This window comes from Sciurus carolinensis, chromosome 4 (assembly GCF_902686445.1).
Source record: "Sciurus carolinensis chromosome 4, mSciCar1.2, whole genome shotgun sequence".
Taxonomy (NCBI): Eukaryota; Metazoa; Chordata; class Mammalia; order Rodentia; family Sciuridae; genus Sciurus; species Sciurus carolinensis.
Window position 1 is genome coordinate 97,671,141 of NC_062216.1, and position 24,319 is coordinate 97,695,459.

At 37.3% G+C, this 24,319-nt stretch overlaps 1 protein-coding gene across 1 annotated transcript in view; it reads left to right on the forward strand.

Annotated features, from left to right (window-relative positions):
• Bicd1 (BICD cargo adaptor 1) overlaps nt 1–24,319 on the forward strand; it is a 251,548-nt gene that overhangs the window by 83,054 nt on the left and 144,175 nt on the right. Inside the window, 1 exon segment of the mRNA XM_047549256.1 lies at nt 12,761–12,973. Coding sequence (XP_047405212.1) covers nt 12,761–12,973 — 213 coding nt within the window.

Genomic DNA, 24,319 nt, shown 5'->3' on the forward strand with positions numbered 1-24,319 from the left:
AATACTGGGAGAAGGTATTTGTTAAACATATAACTGGTAAATTAATAAAGAAAAAAAGGCACTCTAGAAAAATGAACAGAAGCTTTGGATAGAAATTACAGAAGTGGAAAAGTGAATGGTTAATAAAAGTATGAAAATGTTTAATTTTATTAGTAATCAAAGATTACTAATAATGCAAATTAAAGCTGTGGTACTAGTTCACAGACTCTGGGGTGGCAAAAGTTTTAAAGTCTCCACACCAGCAGTAACGATATGTAGCAAGAGGGACTCTCGGGCACTGCTGATGGCAGTATGAATCAGGACAAAGGCGTTGGAGAACTGGGTAGCCTTGTCAAGAACTGATGCGGTCACAGTACAGCCATTCAGCTCCTGGTCCAGGCTCTAGAGCAGTGGTTCTCAGTGCCATGTGAAGATCTCAAAGAAAAACATAACTGGGCCTTAAACCAGACCTGTGGTTCTCAATTGTGTTTCCAAGTGTCCTGGGCACCGCAGCAAACCATAGAGGACTGTGGGATATTTTAAATATTCAAGTGAACTCAGTGACACTTGGCATCTCTCCATTGGATGTTATGTGAATGACTAGCTCAAGACAGTTAAGCGCAGATTCAGTATTAGTCCACCCAGCAGTCCTTTCTAATATAAAAGGTTTTTGGTGGTTGCTGTTTTCAGATGCCTCAAGAAAACTGCTGTGGAACAGGAAACCAGGGTGATGGAGTTCAATCCAACCAGGGTTTTAGAAGCTGTAGAGTGCCCTGTGGGTGCACACATCTCATTAGTAGGTACTCGTGGTTATTTAAGAATGAAATAAAAATATTTTTTTTCAATTTTTTATACAGCTTTTTCAAACAGCTCCTATGTTGTTAGAACATAAAGACGTAAATTGTTTGGCACTAACTACTTCAACAGAATTATTAGATATTGATTCCAGGGGTGCTATGAAAAACTTGACATGCCAGTCCTCGAACCAAGAATATTTGGGAATCTCCATCCCAAATAAGTTACTTCAGAGTATTTGGAGATGGAACCTTTTTCTTTCCTTTCTTCCTTCCCTTCCTCCCTCCCTTTCTTCTTTCCTTCCTTCCTCCTCCCTTCCTTCCTCCCTCCCTTCCTTCCTTCCTTTTTTCTTTCTTCCTTCCTTCCTTCATTTCCTGCACATGCTAAGCACATGCTCTGTGACTGAGCTGCATCCCCAGGCCTATGTCTTTGTTTTTAAAAAGTTTCCCTGTTGCGTTAAGCATGGTGGCCTCCACTTTTAATCTCAGCTACTCAAGAGGCTGAAGACAGGAGGATAGATTGTGAGTTCAAAGCCAACCTGGGGAACAGAGAGAGACCCTAAAAAAAAAAGAAAGATTAAAAATGAAGTTAATATTAAAAAGCTCCCTGGGTGATTCTAACAGCCAAATAAGGCGAAGAAGCACTGCTAAAGAACCTGTTGCTCATGTAGCTTAGGACACTGCTTCTCAAATTTTATCTGGGGACCAGTGCTGGCTTGGAAATGATTTCCTACAGGTCTGCATCAAGATAAGCACAAGTTATATTAATCCTACTTTTAGTGAATAATGGTAAAGTTTTATAATCTTTTTCTTTTTTTCTTATTAAGTTTATTGAAATAGAGTTTTGTCAAATTTAATTTAAAAGACCAGGACTTCTGCCTTTTTCTAGTGAGTTATTATTTTATGTTTTTTGAGTTAGTAGCATAAAATAAACTGCATATATTTAAAGTATACATTTTGTGTGTGTGTGATTCTGGGAATTGAGCTTATGACCCCATACATGCTAGCAAATGCTCTACTATTGAGCTGAATCCCCAGCTTGTAAAATATACAGTTGTATAAATTTTGATGTAGCATACACCCATGGCCAAGGTGATGAACGTATCTGTCACTCTCTAAATAATTTCTTGCCTCTTTGTATTTTTTCCTTTTTGATGCTCCACACCCTTTACCAGCTCCTATTCTCTTCCCCCTTCTCAGAGCCACCACAGAACTTTCTGTCACTGTAGATTAGTTTACATTGTCTAGAATTTCCTATAAATGGAATTTTTACAGAGTATACTCTTATTGGCCACTGTAGATTAGTTTACATTCTGTAGAATTTCCTATAAATAGGATTTTTACAGATTATACTTTTGTAGGTTTCTTTTACTAAGCATAATTATTTTACAATTCATCCATGTGGTTGCATTTATCAGTAGATCATAACATTGTGTTGCCAAATATTCCATTGTGAGGATATACCACACTCATTTATCCACTCACCTACTGATGGAGTCAGAGTTGGTCCTGTTTGGGGCCATTACAGATAAAGCTGCTATGAAAATTTGTGTACAGATCTCTATGTGGTCATATACTTTCATTTATCTTGGGTAAATATATACCTAAGAGTGGAAGAGAGAGTCACATGGTATGTGTAGGCTTGTAGTAACTTATTTTTATTGTGTTTTGCAAAAGTGTTAGTTTACCAAAGATTGGAAATAAAACTCTTGCTTCTCCAAATGTATTTTGAGAAATACATTTGCTAGGAGGCATGCATGAGAATGTTGTTCATAGCTACATTGTTTGTAACAGCAAAACACTTGAAATAATGCAGTCATCCATTGTTAAGGGAATGGTTTATTAGAATAAGATATATTTATGTATGAGACTATAACAATGAAAAAGAACTATACATACGAACAACTAATAAATGTATAAATATATAAATGTATAAACTAATAAATGTAAAATGCACACCTAATAAATCTATAAATTGTAGAAATTTAAGCTTGCATTAGAAAGCAAATTGCAAAAGGATACATATAGAAGTATTCCATTGTATGAATTGTAAAAACAATATTATCCAGTACATTGTTTACACATAAATGCATATGGGGTAGATTATAAATAAAGTAATAAATACCAAATTTTGGATGGTGTCTACTCGGAGAGGGGTGGGGAGTGGGGTGAAGAAGGTAGGACCAAGGAGGGTGCAGAGAGACTTTTGGGGTCTTGGTCTATTTCTTAAATTACAGAAATTCATTTTTGTTATATTTTGTGCTTATATTTTATTATAAATTTTTATATGTGTATTTAACATATAACAATAAAATTTAGAAAAATTGGGTTAAAAAAGGAGTTTGTTAAGTAAGACAGAAGTGCCAATGACAAGCCATCAAGTATAGAAAAACAATCCAGGCTTTAAGTAAATGCATGTTTGAATATAAGAGACTGTTAGGTGTTACACTGAGAAAAATCAGGGTCATTAAACCAGGTTATTGCAGAACTTGTTGGAAGTATAGAAAATATCATGTTATTATTTAGAATAATGTTCTGTAGCCATAGAGTGTGATGATTAAATCAGTTAATAATATGTTATGTATTATTATTTTAAAAAAAACGTAATCAAATTAAAAATGCATATCTGTCAGTTTTATGGTCATTGAAAAATGGTTTGCAGAATGTAAAACTGTGCAACAATGTAACACCTAACAGCCTCTTATTCAAACGTGCATTTACTTAAAGCCTGGATTGTTTTTCTATACTTGATGGCTTGTAATTGGCACTTCTGTCTTGCTTAACAAACTCTTTTGACCTGATTTTTCTAAATTTTATTGTTATATATTAAATACACATAAAAGAAAATTTGTGATATAAGCACAAAATATAACAAAAATTAATTTCCATAATTTAAGAAATAGACCAAGACCCACCAGCTTCAAAAGTCAGCAGTAAGATATCTCAAGAGCCTATACCTTAAGAAATTACTCTTAGTCTTTTTACATATTTGGTCACTTCAAGAGAAGAAAGATACATCAGAGGTCCCCTTGCAGTAAGAGGATTAATGTTTCAGAAGTCTGTATGGAGCTGGTCTCAAGTCCAAGTAGAAGCTTAACACCAGAGAAGGCAGTGATCTGCAGGGGTCAGGTCTGAGACTTACTATGGTCAGGACAGAAGGGGATGGGGTCTAACACTAAATAGGCATTTACTGTGCATAGGCATTTGCTCTGAGTTTTACACCTCTTATCAGATATCCCTAAGGGCTAGGTATTTTCTTTCTTTAAGAGATGGTTTTGCTCTGTTGGCCAGGCTGGCCTGTACTTAATGGGCTCAAGTGATCCTCTTACCTCAGCCTCCCAAGGCCCATGCCATTACATCCAGCTAAACTAGGATAGTCTGATCTTTTAGATAGATGTTACTGCTCTTATTTCACACATGAAGTAACTGAAACAGAAATTAAATGTTGCCAAAAATTCCAAAGAAGGCCAGATGTGGTGGCGCATACCTGTAATTCCAGCAACTCTGGAGGCTAAGGCAGAAGGCTTGCAAGATCCAGATCAGCCTCAGCAACTTGGCCAGACACTGTCTCCCAAAATAAAATAAAAAGAACTGGGGGTGTAACTCAATGGTAGGCCACCCTCAAGTTAAATCTGGAGTACTGCAAAAAATAGAAAAGGATTTCAGAGGAGGCTGATTTAAACTCAAATGCACTTGATTTCAAAGCACGAATAGTTATTGAGCACTTACTATTTTTGTCCCCAACACTGTTCCACGTGATACATAGATTTTCCCTTTTAAGCCTCACAATTAAATTATGAAATAGAAGCTATTATTATTCCCATTTTACAGATGAGAATACTGAGTGCAGAATGTCGAGTATCTTGCCCAGTGCCACAGTTACTAAGTGGGCAAATTTACTATGGTTCAGGAGCTCATCCTCTTAACCTTTTCTGGTCTCTTATGAGTGCATCTCCTTTTTCAAGGATCAGGCTTGCTTTTTTCAGTGAAACCTCATGTTGCCTAATAACTTTTGAACTCTGTAAGCATGGAAACCCATTTCTACTAACTGGATATTTCTGGGTTGCCTGACCTGCAGTGTGCTCTTTTCCAATTGGATCTTACCTTCTAAGTCTCTGCTGCGGGAATATAGTGTTTGGGAGACCCTTCTCAGTCAGTTGTAGCAAGTTAAGCTAGATTCTTTCCATTTTTTGTGTGTGCCTCATAAGATCCTTTGGATTCAGTATTTTCCAAGGAATGAGAATGAATCCTTGGAAGAGCTTTCAGTCCTCAAACTCTCAGACTCCTTTAACATGACTATTTTCTTTAATACTTCATTTAAAACAAACAGTAATTAAACATTTTAACTTATGATGGGATTATAACTCATGTCATTTCTACTCCCAAAGTATTCAGAGTAGATTAAAATGAAAGAAAACAACACAATGGGATAAATGCAATGAAACTCAAATTATAATAGAGAAAATAGGAGATAGTTATACCGAAAACATAAGGTATTTTGTGATTGCTATTTTTCATTTAATGCTGAATTTCCTGGAAACTGAGGCAACAGAAATATAATTGGTCAAGTAATGTTTGTTATGTATTCACAGAAGGTAAACCAGTTCATTGGGGAGGTTGATCTAGCTCATTTGGATTTATAAGAAGGAAATGGCAAGTTGAATCATTTCTAAATATTTGCTGGAGCACTCAGTTTATGAAGTACTATTGGAAAGCTTTTCATGAACTGCCATTGATAGTGTTATACTGGGAATTGAACCAAGGAGCACTCTACCTCTGAGCTACATCACTAGCCTTTTTAATTTTTTATTTTGAGACAGGGTCTTGCTTAGTTGTTGAGGCTGGCCTTGAACTTGTGATTCTTCTGCCCTCAGCCTCCTGAGTTGCTGAGATTACAACTGTGTACCACCATGCCTGGCCACTGACAGTCTTAATGAGATACCATGGCACTGCTATAATTTTTGCTTAGCAACGTTTAAGTTTAGGCTGGCTTCTCTGGGGAAAGGCCAGTTCTAGGTCATTCTCTCACTCTGTTCAAATCTCTTCCCTGACCACCATCTCTGAATGAGGCTCCCTCTCCCTGCCCTATGTTACCCTCAATCCCTGCATTGTTCAACACAGTAACCACTAGCCATGTAATTAATTAAATTGCATAAAATTAAAAATTCAGTACTTTGGTTGTACTAGCCACATTTGAAGAGCACAGTGACCACATTGGACAACACAGATATGTCATTGCAGAAAGCTCCATTGGACTGTTATCTTGCCTTTCATTTTTTTTGCAGGGGGGTACCAGGGATTGAACTCAGGGGCACTTGACCACTGAACCACATCCTCAGCCCTATTTTGTGTTTTATTTAGAGACAGTGTCTCACTGAGTTGTTTTACGCCTCACTTTTGCTGAGGTTGGCTTTGAACTCATGATCCTCCTGCCTCAGCCTCCAGAGCCTCTGGGATTACAGGCGTGGGCCACTGCGTCTGGCTTACCTTTCATTTTTTTCTTAGAACTTTTCCATCATTATGTCACACAGTTATTATCGATTTATTTGTTTATGTTTCAGTAGAATGTGTGCTCTGGATGACACAGATTTTCTAGAACACTGTGGTATCAGTGCCTAAAGTAGTTCCTGGTGTAGTATAGTGTTCTGTCAATCTGTGGAGTGAAGAACAAATGAATGAATGAATGAGCGAATTTCAGTATTATTTTGCAGTTTCAAATTAAAAATATTTTGTCTCATGTCCTTGGGTGACCTAGTACACTTTCTGCCACAGTTTTTAAGATGAAAGAATGAAAATTTTGTAAACAAGCATGCTTATTGAAGTTCAAATGATATTGTTAAATATTCTCACCAAAATTTTACCTTTCATTTTGTGAAGAATAAGAGTTATGAAAATTCTATTTCTTAGTTAACATGTTATCCTGAACATGAAGACATAAAATATCAGTTTTCTTTGGATTAAGAAGTCATATAATAGGACAAAAAAAGTGTTTGTTATTAGCTAGTTGGACTTATGCTAATAAATAAAGCAATTTTGGTCCATTGCAATGGAATATATTAAAAGTAATGTGCAATTATAGCTACACTAACTTGATGAGAAATCATAGGACATGCGGAAACTGTACAGAAATATTAGTTTGCCTCAATTGACTTCAAATAAAAATTACCCATGAAATTACTGTAGTACCTTGAGAAACAAGTTGTACGCCATTTGTTTACAATAAAATAAAAAAAATTACTGTAGTACCTAAAAGGAATTTTCTATTGCAACAAAAAATAATTGGAAGCATACCTACCCTCAGTTTGCCTGTAAGTGGACATTGAAGCTGGTTTTGTGATTCAACACAGAGTGTAGCTTCAATAACCTTGAAAAAGATTGCTGTCTTCTTGTCAGGAGACCATTGGTTATAGAGGAAGGAGATGCCTGGGAGAGTCAGACAGGTCTGGTAAATCAATTTTAGCAAGTGACTAAATGATGAATGTCAGTGACTGTCATGCCAAGTTCCAGCCACTGGCAATTAGGAAAATGGAAGTGTTTCCTTCTTTACCCTCGCTTTCTTTCTTTCTTTTTTTTTTTTTTTTTTTTTTCATTTTCTTTCTTCCTCCCTCCCTCCTTTTCTTCTTTCCTTTCTTTTTTTCAGTACTGGGGATTGAACTCAAAAGCATTGTACTTTTTTGCTACATCTCCAGTCCTTTTCTATTTTATTTTGAGGCAGGGTTTTGCTAAGTAGCTCAGGCTGGCCTCAAACTTGTGATCCTCCTGCCTCAGCCTCCTGAGTAGCTGGGGTTGGAGGTATGCACTACGCTACCTGGCTCACCCTCCCTTTCTTAAGAAAAGCAGATATTTTCTGAGTGGTATTAGTTCTCATTGGCAAATGTGTACCATGGGGCATCTCTGGCCTGTGCAGAATAGGTATTATTTTGCTATTTCAAGTAAAAAACACCAGTAATGTCCTTAGATTACATTCTGCACTTTGATCACCTTTCACATCAGGTCCAGTGAAAGGCTAAGTTCTTAAAATAATGACTTATTTCAGAAACCCATATGTTTAGTTGAAGTTTCTGGGCTGGAATAAAAACAAATAAAATATTCATCAAGATTTTGTATTTGCAATTTTAATTCTTGATCGTTTTTTGAAAACCTGTTCAATGTCTATTTCTGAAAAAAATTTTTTTTCTCCTTTGGTGCTCAATCTAGAGTACAGATTTTTGAAAACTTTACATGAAGGTTGGAATAATAAATTTACTTCCCATGAAGATGTTAGGAGTTGTTTCAACCAAGGGCTATAGAAATGCCCAAGCCTACAGATTTTACTGAGGCAGAGTAAAGAAAACGACCCTTTGGCAGATGTTTCAAGTTTTCTGTACCCAGAAGTGGGGAAATCATTGTGCAAAACAAGCTAGCTGCGGTTCTTGACACAGTTCATGATAATTTTAGATTTTACCAATACTTGACTATAGAATCTAGAATCCTTTAGCAGGGTGAGAGGCTACAGAAGGCTCACCAGCCCACTCTGGTGATAGCTGCTGCCAGAATCTCCCTTGCTCTGGAAGTATTTCAATGGGTAATCAATTCAGAAGTGACCTCACAGAATCTGTTTATTACCAACTGAAGAATAGAATTAACATGACCTCCAAACACAATTTTTCATCTGTTCATGATTTTATATGCTTATCACCATACATGGGTATCTAACTACTCAAGAATTCCTTTCTGTCCTGAGATCTAACAAGCCAAGCACCAGGAGTATTCTGTGCACAGAGGAACATCTATTTTGGAAGACTTGGTTCTCAGCTGGTGCTTAGGAGCCATATTTGATTTTGTTGACATTCTAAATATAGTCTACTAAGACACACGTTTTCAGGGTATTATTTTAAAATGTTTTATTCTATGAGTATTATTTAAGAGAAGCCCCAAATTGTCTTTAAAATCACTAAATCATGATATCTCCTCCTATTATCAGATGTCTCTTATAATAATTAACACATATCTTTTCTGCCTTCAGAGTAACAGTATAACAAATGTAAGATGGAGTTTCATAGGCTGATTATGGTCTTGTATTTCCATGGACTACAGCATGATCCAGGAGCATTTTAAATTTCAAAATGTAATGATATCGTGGCACACCATAAAGCTATAGTATTCTCATTGAATATAGTGCTTCTTTGGTGTTCATGCCCTTGATGTTGTTCCATAACTCTGTGCCAGTATTTTATCAGACCTGGAAAGTCCTTTAGAGCAGAGGCCATGAATGTACTGACTTTTTATTTTGAAATAACTTTAGATGTAGAGAAAGTTGCTAAAATACTACACGAATTTCCACATACTCTTTATACCCTAAATGTTACCATCTTACATAACCACTCTGCAATTGTGGAAGCCAGAGATTGACACTGATCTAATATGATTACCCAGTCTATTACCCAGTGTTATCAACTGTCCCACCAGGGCCTTTTTTTATTAGTGTATTATAATTATACATAATAGTGGGATTCATTATGCCTATTCATACGTGCTTATAATATAATTTGATCAATCCCATTTCCCAGTACCTTCCCTTTCTCTCCCCTCTTCCTTCCTCTGATCTGCATGCTCTGCTGTACCAATTTCCCTTGTTATTACTAGTAATTATATTAATCAGTAATTAATTATATTAACAGTATGGTTATTATTAATTATATAATTGTGTGTATGTGATTATAATACACATTGTAGTGTATTTGTACATGGTCACAGCATATGATAGATTTTGTTCCTCAGTCCTTCCCCATTCCTTTGCCTTCTCCCCTCCTCTCTGTCCCCTTTCTCTATTCTGTTGGTCTCCATTCTGTTTGTGAGACTCTCTTCCTTTTTAAAATTCTCCCCACCCTAGATTCTGCGTATGAGAGAAAAATTCAACCCTTGACCTTCTGAGTCTGGCTTATTTCACTTAGCATGATGTTTTCTAGTTCCAACCATTTACTAGCCAACAAGTGCCTAAATTTCGTTCTTCTTCTTGACTGAGTAAAACTCCACTGGATATATAGACCATATGTTCTACCAGTGCCTTTTTTCAGGTTCAGAATCCCATCCAGGACCCCACCCAGCACGTCATGTCTTCTTGGTCTTATCTAATCTGGAGGGGTCTTTCTCCATTTTTTATAACCGTTATAATTTTGAAGAGTCCTGGCCAACGGTTTTGTAGAAAGTCTCCCAGTATGGGTTTGTCTGATGTTTTATGGTAAGAATTGGCTTATGCTTTGGGGCAGGAGTACCACTGAAGTGATATTGTGCTTCTCAACATATTGTATTAGTGGGTACATGATATCAGTGTCTCATAGTTGATCTAACTTTTGGTCACTTAGTTAAGGTGGTGTCTCCCAATTCTTTTTTACTATAAGTTTACTATTTTCCCCATGGAATTTAGTAAGTATCGTGAGGGGAGATACTTTAAGACAAATACCTTGTTTCTCATAGTACTTTTCCCCAACATTTTAGGTTATATGGATGATAAGGATGATTCTTTTCCTCAATAGTTATTACTTGATATTTGCTCAAATGCTGACATAATTTATTTCTATCATTCCTTTTATGTTATTAGAATCTACTATAAGAAAGAACTATTCTTCCCCCATTTATTCAGTTATTATATTAATGTGTGCTCATGAATATATACTTTATTCAATGGATTATAATGTATTATTATAATTATTCATTTTGGTCATTGGGCACTCCTTCAGGTAGGCTCCTATGTCCTTTTGACACATCCCCATAATTTTTTATTTTATTTTTTTGAGGTCCTGGGGATTCTACTCAGGGCCTTGCACATGCTAGGCAAGCATTCTACCACTGAGCTGCATGTACACCCAATTCTTTTATATTTTTTATTTTGAGAGACGGTCTTAACTAAGTTGCCCAAACTGGCCATGAACTTGTGATCTTCCTGCCCTTCCTCCTGAGTTTTGGGATTACAAGCTTGTGCCACTGCGCCTGGCTCCCTGTCATTTTTTAAAAAGCATTTTACCACTCTTGGCTTCCGCAAATATGCCAAACTCATTGTGCTCCAGTCCTAGAATCAGTAATTTTTCCAAAGCGCCTTGTTCTTTTTATTGGAGATTGATATTGAGAAACAAAATCTGGGTGCGGGGTGTGCTTATTGCTATTGGCATGATATTGCTTCTGGGCCCCACAGCTGACAGAGCTGGGAAGTGTGTGTGTGTGTGTGTGTGTGTGTGTGTGTGTGTGTGTGTATGAATATGCACATCCATGGGAAGCCTTTCTCTCTCTCTCTCCACCTATGAATATTTATTTACCCATTAAATTATGTTTATCCTGATATTTCCATTACAACCTAATACTGCTAGTTTCCTTCTCAATTTCTCCCTTCCTTATTTGTGGCTCCTTTCTCCAACAATGAGAAACTTTGCTTTCATAATCTCTATGAGAAACAACTTCACCACTAGCTAGATTATATAGTGTTTTGGTACAGACCATGTTGTCTTTTTTTTAACTAAAATTTTTTTAAATTTTATTTTTATTTATTTTTTGGTACCAGGGATTGAACCCAGGGACGCATAACCTTTGAGCCACACTTTCATATTTTATTTAGAGACAGGGCCTCACTGACTTGCTGAGGCTGGCTTCGTATCCCCAGTCTTCCTGTCTCAGCCTCCCGGCTGCAGGGATCACAGGTGTGCACCACTGCACCCAGTGACTATGTTGTCTTTAACCTCATATAAAGTAAAAATATTGTTTTCCAAAATACTAAGGTTTGATTTTTAGTCCATATACCTTCTGGTGTGACTTTGTTGTTCAGTTATAATACAGTTAGTTTTGTCTTTTACTATTCGTGTTCTGTTTTGGGTTTTCACCACACATAAAGATGTGGTTTCTGCTGTGTATTTGTGGGGCATGTGAAACATAACTGTAGTTCTGAGAGTCAGAACTATGTGAAAAGGCATACCCAGAAAAGCCTCGCACCCCATTGTTCCTCCGGTGCATTTCATTCCCTTATTCTTTCCACCCCATTCCAACATCCCCTGGAGACAACCAATTTGTTTAGTTTCTGGTTTATTCTTCTGTATTCCTTTCTGCCCAAATAAATAGATACATGTTTTCTTACACAGAGATGACATTTCAATGTCTGTGGTACTGGGCCATTTGAATGTTCTTTGATGATTTTCTCTCTTAAAGGCATTTGTTCATAATTGGTCTGGCATTACTGCTAATGTATTAGAAAGCTAATGAAACTATTATTTTCTTTTGGTAAAATATTATGGGATTTTTGAGTCAGGTTACTGGGAATTGAACATAGGGGAACCTAGGGGTACTTAAACACTGAGCCACATCCCCAGCCCTTTTGGTTTATTTTTTTGAGACAGTCTTGCTAAGTTGCTTAGGGCTTTGCTAAATACTGAGGCTGGCTTTGAACTTGGGATCCTCCTGTCTAAGCCTCCCGAGCTGCTGGGATTACAGGTGTGCACCATCATGCCTGGCTATGGATTTTTTCCTAAAACAAAGGTGACAATGTGAATTTTTATGGGCTGATTAGAACTCAGCTGTTTTTCAATAGAATCTGTCTAAACAAAAATAACACAAAACAAACAGTGATGTCTTCCTTAAAGTAAAGTATTTCCTTAACACATAGCTATTTTTGTAAGATAATTAAAATTTTTTTTCTCCTTAAAATTGGATTTTGAAGGGACTGAAGCTTTAGCTCTGTGGTAGAGCATGTGCTTATTAACATACAGGAAGTTCTGGGTTTGATCCCCCAGCACCACTTTCCCCAAAAAGGATTTGAATTATTCAAAAAGGATTTCAAGTACCAATTAGGGCCGCTAGATTGTTACCTATGTTTTTTATTGGTTATTATTACTTTTCTTTGTTTCTCCTGGAGGTCTTTCAGCATAGCTTTTTTATACGCAAAGCCAAAGTGTTTTTCCAAGTGTACTTTAGAGTGCTGTGATATATTTCATTGTGTACTTTTTTTCTTTACAAATAATCTACAGGCATTTGGGCAGTCCTTCTCCATCCATCGTAAAGTTGCCGAGGATGGAGAGACCCGGGAGGAAACGCTTCTGCAGGAGTCTGCATCGAAGGAAGCTTACTACCTGGGCAAGATCTTGGAGATGCAGAACGAACTGAAACAGAGCCGGGCTGTGGTCACTAATGTCCAAGCAGAAAATGAGAGGCTCACGGCCGTTGTGCAGGATCTGAAGGAGGTAAACAAGTAAACCAATTCCCTCAGTACTTGTGTGGGAGAGAGAAATAAGATAAAGTGCTCTCTGCTGGAGAGACAACAAAACCATTGCTTTCATCTGAGGAACTGTATTAAGCAAAAAGCACATAATACTGATGCTAGCAATTTTCCTGCCTTTATAGCAAATGACAGCAGCTTGTTCTGACATGATCTTTCCTCTCTTTTATTGTCTTTTAAGAATTAAAATTTTTATGGACTGGGAATGACTTTGACCGTTTTGCCAAGGTGTATTTAAAAAATACAGTGACCTTAGCACTTCCTTCCCCCATTGCCTGTTTTAATTTAGAGAAGAATGTTGGGTTGTGATCCTCTGTAGCAGTGTGAATTGAAAGTGACAGCAGTGTTAGCCCAAAATGCTCCTCACTGGGGAATGAGATCCCAGGGGAGTGTTCTAAGGGCCTTAGAGTCTTGTGATGCAGAACTCTAAACCATTTTACTTGTTGTAAGGAAGACAGCAAATGATAGCCAGTATGAATTAGATCAAGGGATCTCAATCAGACTCTGAGTCTCCACCAAACTATCCTCACCAGCCTTTTCAAGGCAACATCACATACCATATCCTTTCCAGACTGCCAGGACATTCTTTAGTGAGGGGTAGCATAAGGAGAGAGGTAGCCAAATGCAGCCTCATTCATCAAACCCCTATAAGACCATTTTTGGAAACTTCATATTCTATCATTCACTCCATTTTTTAGCAATATGTTTTACTTTTTATTAATATGTGTTAACTGTACCTATTAATGGGGCTCAGTGTGATATTTTGACACACGCACACAGCATGCACATATGGAATCTGTAGAAGAGGTGCTGATGTCCTTTAGCACCCACACCCATGCAGGAGTGATTGACATGCAGCTGCGAGAATCACACCAATTAGGTTCCTGAATTGAACATCTAGTAATTCAGAAAATTTCTCAATCTTCTGAAATATAAGAAAGTAATCCCTTCTCTCAAATATTGTTAAATATAAGAGAAGTAGTGACATATGACAGATAGGATCCCCTTATTATGAGATACAAATTTTCCAAGATTTACTGAAATTTAAAAAATAATTTACATTTTCACATGAATTATAATAAATGAAATGAATATTGACAATAAAGTCTCTGCTTTACCCATCTCCTTATCTTTGGACATGCCCAAATACATGACAGGACTTCTAGAAACTGAGAACAGAGCAAATCAAGTGGAGGCTAGTGTTGAACATGAAACAATTTTCAGAGTACTGGCCTCATTTTCCTCCAGTGCAAATTGCTCTCCAATTCTTCATTTTAAAGCATCTGAAGTGCTTTTTTTGGCTATTGCTTGTTCACCCTTTAGGGTACTAGACCCTCCTCCTCCTAAGGAATTGCCATTCACCCTTCCAACTTCCCCGTAGGTTCAGCCTCCCTGCAGAAGTAGACCAAAGGTAGTGCCACTGCCCACCACCTGGATTAAGCAAGCACTGGACATCTATAGGCAGCAACCTGAGTATGAGTGGCAGGTTTGTGTGCAGGTTGGCAGAGGGCGGTGAGTGTTGTGAACAACATGAGGACCATGGGCACCCACGTAGGTGGTTTATGTGAATTATGACCCGCGAGTCAAGCAGTCTTGATGACCAGTGGATGAGTCTGCTGTACATCCCTACTGTGTGCGATGGCTCTGCCTGAGGAAAAAGCAGCTAAGGTTTGGGAAAGGGCAGGGAATCCATAAAAGTTTTCTGTGAGTCCAGGCAGTGGGGGTTGAGAGCATTCTCATGCACAGTAGTTTCCAATGAGTAAATTTAATTAAGAATGAGGACATAGGCTAGCAAGGAATTGAGGCAGCAGGTGGAAAAATATCTGAGGACTCCTTCCAATGCTCACTGAAGTTTGAGAACTGATCTCAAAACTCAGCGAGCATCAGAATTGTCATAGAACTCAGCAAAATAGGAATCCTGGGTCTTATCCCTGGAGATTCTGATGTAGTAGGTCAGGTGGAATCTAAGAATATGCATTTCTAACAGTTCCCAGGTGATGCTGTGGCTGTTGCTCTGGAAGCATTTTAAGAACCTCTGATTCAGACTTTTTGATCTGCCCAAAGCTGAGGAAGGGAGGATCAGAAGAATCACAATTTGGATAATTGCTGAGCACCATGATCTCCTGAACGAATTCTTCGACAACCCTTAGATTTCTATGCTTTTTGGGTAATTGGTTTGCAATAATAGACTAGCTTGGGGCATACAAATTTGTTTTTGTTTTTTAATCTAAAGCAACTCAAGGCAATTTAGGCTATGAATATATTCATTCAGATTTGTCAGATAGTTGAAAGAAAAAAAATTTAAAAACTTATTAGTTCTCTCATTTCCTAAGTGTGTCAGGACGTGTTTGTTGATGTTCTGACAGGCTGAAAGCTAATGGTATTACTGTGTCTCTGGGGCCTGCTGTTTTTCATCAGGCTTCAAGTTGTTTGATGCCCTTAACAACATTATTATTAGCATTTAGAGCAGAACACGTTATAAAAGGAGAATAGAAATAAAATAAAAGGAGAATAGAAATAAATTATATATTTTTTAGTTAACTGATAACATACTTTTGGTGACTGATATTAAATTGAAATTTCAGATTTGATTTTGTAGGCTCAGTTTTATTTTTTGTACACTCTGATACATAGTGATTAGAAGAGAGATCATGCAAGTTAGAAAAAAAATATGCCTAATAGACCATAAGAAATACACAAGGGCAACCAAAGTTTAGTAAATCCTCAGCTTGATAGATGCTGTGTGTGAATTTAATAATTAATGAAATCATGTGCAGTTACTAAAAGGGCTCATCTCTTGTTTCAGTAGGATCATTATTGTTGGTATTGGCAAAGGTGTGTTTCTGAAGTTGTGTGCAGTAGGGTAGCTTTACACATATAGGTATGTGTATATGTGTGTGTTATTCCCAGGTCAAATTGTCTTGCATATATGGTAGTTGTAGGAAAGTATAGTGGCGAAATGGAAAAATTGCCTAATTAAGTATTTGGAAATCAATTTTCTCCGTTCTGCTAATAGTTTATATTCCTGATATTGGTAAAATTTATTTTAAGGTTATTTTGGCATACAATAAATCTGTAATAAGCATATGCTATTATCATTAATAATTTTCTACATTCCCCATAAAAGTCGATGAAGATATCACTCATTATGTAGAGCTATATTCTTAGGTTAAGGAAACATTAGATAAAGGTCTCTGAATTTACCATCATGGAAATCCTTTCTATTGTGGTTCAGGTTCGGCAGGAGGAATTACAATATGCTTCTCTTTCTGCCTTGGTTGTTAAGAAACCTCAGGACTATGGTTAACTGTTAAAAACTAACCTATATTTGCATATAATTCCTCTCAATTTTTAAGACATTTGACATTTTATCAGCCTTACTGTAAACATGTCTGTAATGGCAAACTGTTTTAAAGAGTATTTAAAAGTATGGGCAGTAAGAATAAAAGTTATCATCCAAATCAAAAAACCAAATTAAAAGTTAATCTTAAACAAATTAGAAGTTAATCTTATAAGATCAATAATAGACCGTATGCATGGGGAATCCCTGCATTCTCTTTTTTTTTTTATTGTAAACAAATGGGATACATGTTGTTTCTCTGTTTGTACATAGAGTAAAGGCATACCATTTGTGTAATCATAAATTTACATAGGGTAATGTTGGTTGATTCATTCTGTTATTTTTCCCCTTCCCCCCACCCCTCCCATCCCTCTTTTCCCCCATTCTTGCCCCCCCTCCCTAACCCTAACTCTAACCCTAAAACTAACCCCTCCCACGCCCCATTACGTATCATCATCCACTTATCAGCGAGATCATTCTTCCTTTGGTTTTTTGAGATTGGCTTATCTCACTTAGCATGATATTCTCCAATTTCATCCATTTGCCTGCAAATGCCATAATTTTATCATTCTTTATGACTGAGTAATATTCCATTGTATATATATGCCACAGTTTCTTTATCCATTCATCAACTGAAGGGCATCTAGGTTGGTTCCACAATCTGGCTATTGTGAACTGAGCAGCAATGAACATTGATGTGGCTGTATCTCTGTAATATGCTGATTGTAAGTCCTTTGGGTATAGGCCAAGGAGTGGGATAGCTGGGTCAAATGGTAGTTCCATTCCAAGTTTTCTAAGGAATCTCCATACTGCTTTCCAGAGTGGCTGCACTAATTTGCAACCCCACCAGCAATGTATGAGTGTACCTTTTTCCCCACATCCTCTCCAACACCTATTGTTGCTTGTATTCTTGATACTCGCCATTCTAATTGGGGTGAGATGGAATCTTAGGGTGGTTTTGATTTGCATTTCTCTTATTACTAGAGATATTGAACATTTTTCCATATGTTTGTTGATTGCTTGTAGGTCTTCTTCTGTGAAGTGTCTGTTCATTTCCTTAGACCATTTGTCGATTGGGTTATTTGTAGTCTTGGTGTTGAGTTTTTTGAGTTCTTTATATATTCTGGAGATTAGTGCTCTATCTGAAGTATGATTGGCAAAGATTTTCTCCCACTCTGTAGGCTCTTTCTTCGCATTGCTGATAGTTTCCTTTGCTGAGAGAAAGCTTTTTAGTTTGAATCTATCCCAGTTGTTGATTCTTGCTTTTATTTCTTGTGCTATGGGAGTCCTGTTGAGGAAGTCTGGTCCTAAGCCGACATGTTGAAGCTCTGGACCTACTTTTTCTTCTATAAGATGCAGGGTCTCTCCCTGCATTATCTTAATTTGCATCACTTTGGTGAGAACATAAAGCAGATAGATTACTGTAGTTCCTAAACGGAGCTTACTAAAACAAGTTTGGATTTCATTTTTCTACCTTCAGTGTGTTAGGCCTAAGAGAGATAACCTAAGTAGGTTTATTTGGACAGTGTTTATTGAATAATTTCTTTGTACTAAATTTAATTAAAATCCACACTGATGAAACCATAAAGTAAGATAATTAAACTTTTTATATTACCTACAGCTTGCTTAGTAAGGTATGCCAGAACTTACTGTAGTAGTTACAAAGCACATAAAGCATTTGTATCAGTATTTCTAAACAGAATTGGTATGTCAGATAAGATAGACCTCTTAGGAGGAATGCAGCAGATTGGAGTTAAAAAATGAAAAAATTAGGCCAGGAATATAACTCAGGGGTGAAGTGCTTGCCCAATATGTGTGAGGCCCTTCATTCAAACCCTGACACTGCAAAAAAATAAACAAACCAAAAAAAAAAAAAAAAATCCCTCTTTTTAAGTCAAAATTGAGGTCAAAATTTATTGACCTCAGTAGAGATTAAGCCTATACTTTAAAGTTCTAAATTGTTTACATGTGTTATCTTGCTGAATCTTTGTATCAACTGTATTGAGGTAGGTGCTATGAGTAGATTATCCTATTTTATTTACTCAAATGGGAAATGGGACATGTGAATTGAAGAGACATTTAAGTTATTTGTCCAGTGTACTTGTACTAAGTGATAAGCCAGGATCTAAACTCAGGAAAACTGGCTCTGATCTATAAGCTCGTAGCTTTGTCATGGTAGCTGCCCAAAGTGCATCACCCTCTTCTGAATTGTGCCTCAAACGAATGACATTTCTTGGAGAATGTAACAGGCACTAGCATAATAGCTTCTGTGGTCTTACTGTGTCTCCTTCAGATTCATGTATCGAAACTTAATAATGTGGTAAGAAGTGATTAAGTTATGAGGACAGTGCACTCATAAATGGGATTAGCACTTATAACAGAACTGGGGGAACTGGGTAGGCCTTTTTTGCCCTTCTCCATGTGAGGACACAGCATTCCTCCCCTCCAGAGGATGCAGCAATAAGGTGCCATCTTGAGAGTCAAGACTGGGTTCTCACTGGACACCAAAGCTTCTGGGCTTTGACCTTAAACTTCTAGCCTCCAGAACTGTGAGAAATAAGTTTCTGTTCTTTACAAATTACCCAGTCTTAGGTACTTTGTTTTAGCAACAGGAATAGACTAAGACTAAGACAAGAGCCAAACTTTTTTTTTTTTTTTTTTTTTTTTTTTGCAGTACCAGGCCAAGAACTTAGGTCTTCCTGGCAAATGTTCTGCCATTGAGCTATCTTCACCAGCCCTTTACCTCATTTCATTTCAGTTTTTGAGATAGAGTCTTGCTAAGTCATCCAGGTTGACCTTGAATTTGTAATCCTCCTGCCTCATGCTCCCAAGTAGCTGGAATTGCAGGCATATAACTACTACTTTTCCTGGCTTGACAATAATTTAATCTGTAACTTATTGGAATGATATTAACATTTTAGTGGGATATGACACTGGCATAATTTTAAAGATGCTTAGTCCATATGATTTTTATCACATTTGAAAGTCCAAATTTTTCCCTCAGTGGAATAAGAAAATCAAATTTCATAATAGACCAGTAGCCCAATTTCCAGAAATCTGTTATTTGAACATTTAAAAAATACATCTCTTCTACCATAAAGAATTCATACTCATAACATTCTGCAGTGGGAATGTACTGTAGTGGTTATTTGGTATATACTTCCCCCAGAACCAGAGTATTTCTTCAACATTCCTAAATGGTCATGTACTTGTTATTCAGACAGTCCGAGAATCATGGCAAAGAGAACCTGTGATCCCCTTTCAAAGAAGGGACTATATTTTGTCCATCCTTTTTCTTGTTATCCCTAATATCAAGCCTAACCAAAATCAGATAATAGAAATTAAAATTAAAAAATAATTTTTATTGAGTCACATTTGAATTAAACTAAGCTGAAAGGACATGTTTTGGAAGTTAGCCATCTCTGTGTGAATATCACTTGCCAATTCTGTGATATTAGGCAAGTTACATTTGTTCTCTGTGTTAACATTCTATCACTGTGACAAATAACTGAGATGATAAACTTATAAAAACAAAAAAGGTTATTTTGGCTCACAGTTTTGGAAGTTATAGTCCATGATCAAGTGACTCCCTTACTTCAGGTAAGGCAGCACATCTCGTAGTGAATGAGTAGCAGAGCAAAACCTTACCTTTTTTAAAAAAAATTAAATTTGTTCTAATTAGTTATACATGACGGTAGAATGCATTTTGACACACTGTACACAAACAGAGCATAACTGGCTATACATGGTGCAGAATCATACTAGTCATGTAGTCATACATGTATATAGGGTAATAATGTCTGTCTCATTCTACCATCCTTCCCTTCCCCACCACCCTACCCCTCCTTTTACTCCCCTCTGGACAATCCAGAGGTCCTTCATTCTTCCCTCCCAACCCCCAATATGGATCAGCATCCACTTATCAGAGAAAACATTCAGTCTTTGGATATGGGGGATTGGCTTATTTCACGTAACATGATATTCTCTAGTTCCATCCATTTACCTGCAAATGCCATAATTTCATTCTTTAAGGCTGAGTAATATTCCATTGTATATATACCACATTTTCTTTATCCATCCATCTGTTGAAGGGCATCTGGGTTGGTTCCTTAGTTTAGCTATTGTGAATTGAGCAGCTATAAACTTTGATGTGGCTGCATACTGTAGTATGCTGATTTTAAGCTCTTTGGGTATAGGCCAAGGAGTGGGGTAACTGGGCCAAATGGTGGTTCCATTCCAAGTTTTCTGAGGAATCTCCACACTGCTTTCCATAGTGGTTGTACCAATCTGCATCCCCACCAGCCACGTAGGAGTGTACCTTTTCTCCCACATCCTCGCTAACACTTAATGCTTGTATTCTTCATAATTGCCATTCTGACTGGAGTGAGATGAAATCTTAGAGTAGTTTTGATTTGCATTTCTCTAATTGCTAGAGATGATGAAAATGTTTTCATATGTTTGTTGATTGTATTTCTTCTGTGAAGTATCTCTTGACTGGGACTCAAAAACATGATGAGAGTAAGGGGCTGGGATTCCCCTACCCTCTTCAAGGACATAACTCCATTGACTGGAAGATCTTCCACTAGACCTCTTAAAGTTTCTGCTACCTCCCAATAACACCAAACTGGAGACCAAAAGTTTATTTACCATGTAAGTCACTGGGGGACACTTATCTCAACTATAATAGTCTTTAAGCTTTAGTTTCTTTACTTACAACATGTAGATGGCAGTACTAACTCTAAAGTCCTGTGTAAGAAGACAGGTACTATGAACATGCTAAAGTACTGTGCATGGACTTTGGCTGTAGCTCAGTAATGGAGTGCTTGCCTGGCATGTGGAAAGCCCTGGGTTCACTCACCAGTACCACAATCAATCAATCAATCAATTGAAATTTAAAAATAATAAAATAACTGTTCATTTCCTGTCATCTGCCTCCTTCCCAAGGCTGCCCATCCTGTTGTGTGGCAGCACTAATTGTTCAGCTGCTCCTTTTTGTTAAGTGAACATTGGTCCATGTACTTCTTACCAGGTGACCATATTTCTAGCCTCTGGCTCTACAGAGATTGATTTTTTTGTTGTTGTTTCCTATTTCACTTGACAATTTTAGGCCATGCCCAACAATTTCACATATTTAGAAAAAGCTGTCTTGTCATTTCTTTTTTCAGACTAAACATATCTAGATCCATTATTAGTACTTCCTCATGTGGCAGGTTTCAGGATGCCTCAGCATCCTGGTTTTCAGACTGACACGTGTATCTTCTTAAAACAAACAGACAAACAAAAACACACACACGACACTATCGGCTGTTGTTACACCTGTTGGGAATCCTTGAAAATTTGAGCTGTCAGACCTTAGTATTGAGTTTCTCTTTAGGCATTCCTCTATAGGTTTTTAATCTTTTTGGATTTTCAACTTTATTTATTCATTCATTCCACATCTTCAGTGCCTGTGGTGAAGCCAGATGCCATTTAGGTGCTTTTGATAGCCTGCAATTTCTTCTCTGTCACCAAAGTTTTGTTGTTCAGGAATGTCACAAAAATGTAACCTTATGATATGTAATCTTTTGAAAATGGCATCATGCCTTTGAGATTCATCAAAGTCATTGCATCCGTCAAGTTCATTCCTTTTTATTGCTGGGTATCATTCCACTGTGTAAATACACTGCAACTTGTTTACTTGATTCACCTGTTGAAGAAACCATGGGTTATTTTCAGATTTTGGTGGTGATAAATAGAACTTCTGTACACATTCGCTTGCATTTATGTTTTTTCACTGATATATCACCTTTTATTATTTTTTAATTGTGCTGAGTATTGAACCCAGGGTCTCACATATGCTAAGCACATACTCCACTGCTCATTTTCTTACAGAAATAGTACACTCAAAACCTTTGCTGTATAGGCAGTGCTTTGGTGCAAGAGGAATTCCCATCCATATTTCAAGTCTGATTGCAAACAACAAACACACAATTGCCAAAAGTATATGGAAGAGAAGGTTTGCTGGAACAGGGTGACCGTACAGTTCTTTGGAGAAAGGTGGATACAGGAATAAGATACTTTTCTGAGGAAGATGATCGTAGAGGGGAGTTGCAAAGAAAAACCAGGACCTGTTCAGATAAAGGAGAAAGGCAGTTTTGGGGATTTGGGGATATGAGTCTGTGGTGGGAACCAAGGGATATTATACAGTGGTTTGTAACCAGAAGCTAACCACAAATTTGCAGCTCATGATCAAAAGCTCATAATGTTGTAGAGGATGAAGGATCACACCAAATTCATTTCAGAGGACTCCCATGATCCCAGCCATCTTTGAGGAAGTGTCCTTTCAGGAGGGCCAGCTGGGCAGGTGGTTATCAGGTAGGGACTCAAGGGCTGCAGGTGGCAGGTTGTGGATGGTTAGAGGTGAGCTAATAAATCAGTAAGAAGGGAACAGAAAATAGTTGGCAGAACTTAACGACCGGCTGAAAAGGAAAGAATAGGGGATGAAACAAAAAGGCTTATTTTTCAAATCATTTAAATTTATATGTGTTACAGGTATACAAAGTTATATGTGTTACAGGTATACAATGTTATTTTTATACATTTAAAATCACTCACATTCATATTTTTACTACCCAGTGTCTACCACTGTCAATATTTTATTGAGTTTTTCTAGTTTTTACTTCTGTAACGTCAGTAAAGAGCACGCTGTACAGTTTTCGTACTGTCTTTTTTCTTAGTTACATTTATGTGTTTGTGTGAGCATAGGTGTTCATTTTTCCAGGGTCACTACTTAGGGGAGTGGTGAAGCCAGGTCCTGTGATAAGGTAAGGTGTGTGTAGCTTTTCCAGAGTAACTATACCATTTTGCACTCCCCCTAGCATTGCACAAGTTTCTGTCGCCTGGATTTCATCCTTTTCAACACTTGGTATTGTCAGTATTTTCTAATTGTTACTACTCTGGTAGGCATGTTGTGGTATCCCATTGTAGTTTTGATTTGCATTTTCATAATGGATAATACTATTGAATACTTCTTACGCTTATTTGCTTTCTACATATTCTCTTTGGTAAATGTCTGTCCAGGCTTTTGCCCATAATTTAATTTAGTTGTTTCTTTTCTAGGTAAATGTTAAGAATTCTTTATATATTCTGGATACAAGCCTTTTGTCAAATGTGATTTGCAAATATTTTTCTCCCAGTATGCAGCTTATCTTTTCTTTCTCTTAAAAGTGCCTTCTGCCAGAGTATAATAGTCTGTTTTTCATTACTGTAACAAAATGCCAGAGGCAGGCTACTTTTTAAATAAATGAGAGTTTTTTTAACTACAGTTCTGGAGATTCAAGGGCATAATACTGGCATCACTCAGCTCTGGTGAGGACCTCATGGCAGATAGCAGGAATGCCTGCAAGAGGGAAAGATTATATTACCTAACAAGAAGCCAGAAAGACTGGAGTCCCACAGTGCCTTCTGAGGGTACACCTCCAGCTGACCTAAAGACCTTCCACGAGTCCCTTCAACATTGCCACACTGACAACCAAACTCCCAATATGAACCCTTGGGAAATAAACCACATTCAAACCACAACACAAAGAAAAAGTTTTTTACTGTGATTAAGTCTAATGTATGCAAAAAAAACAAAAATGAACACCTATGCTCACACAAACACATAAATGTAAGTAAGACCAAAAATGAACACCTATGCTCACACAAACACATAAATGTAACTAAGAAAAAAGACAGTACGAAAACTGTACAGCGTGCTCTTTACTGACATTATAGAAGTAAAAATTAGAAAAACTCAATAAAATATTGACAGTGGTAGACACTGGGTAGTAAAAATATGAAACAAACTAATTTTGAGGGCTGGGAACAGTGGCAGAGCACTTGCCTAGCACGTCCAAGTCCCTGGGTTCAACATCTAGCACTGAAAACAGCAATAAGCTTCTTGCATGTTGTGCTCTTGATGTCAGGTTTAAGACTCTTTCTCTATCTCTG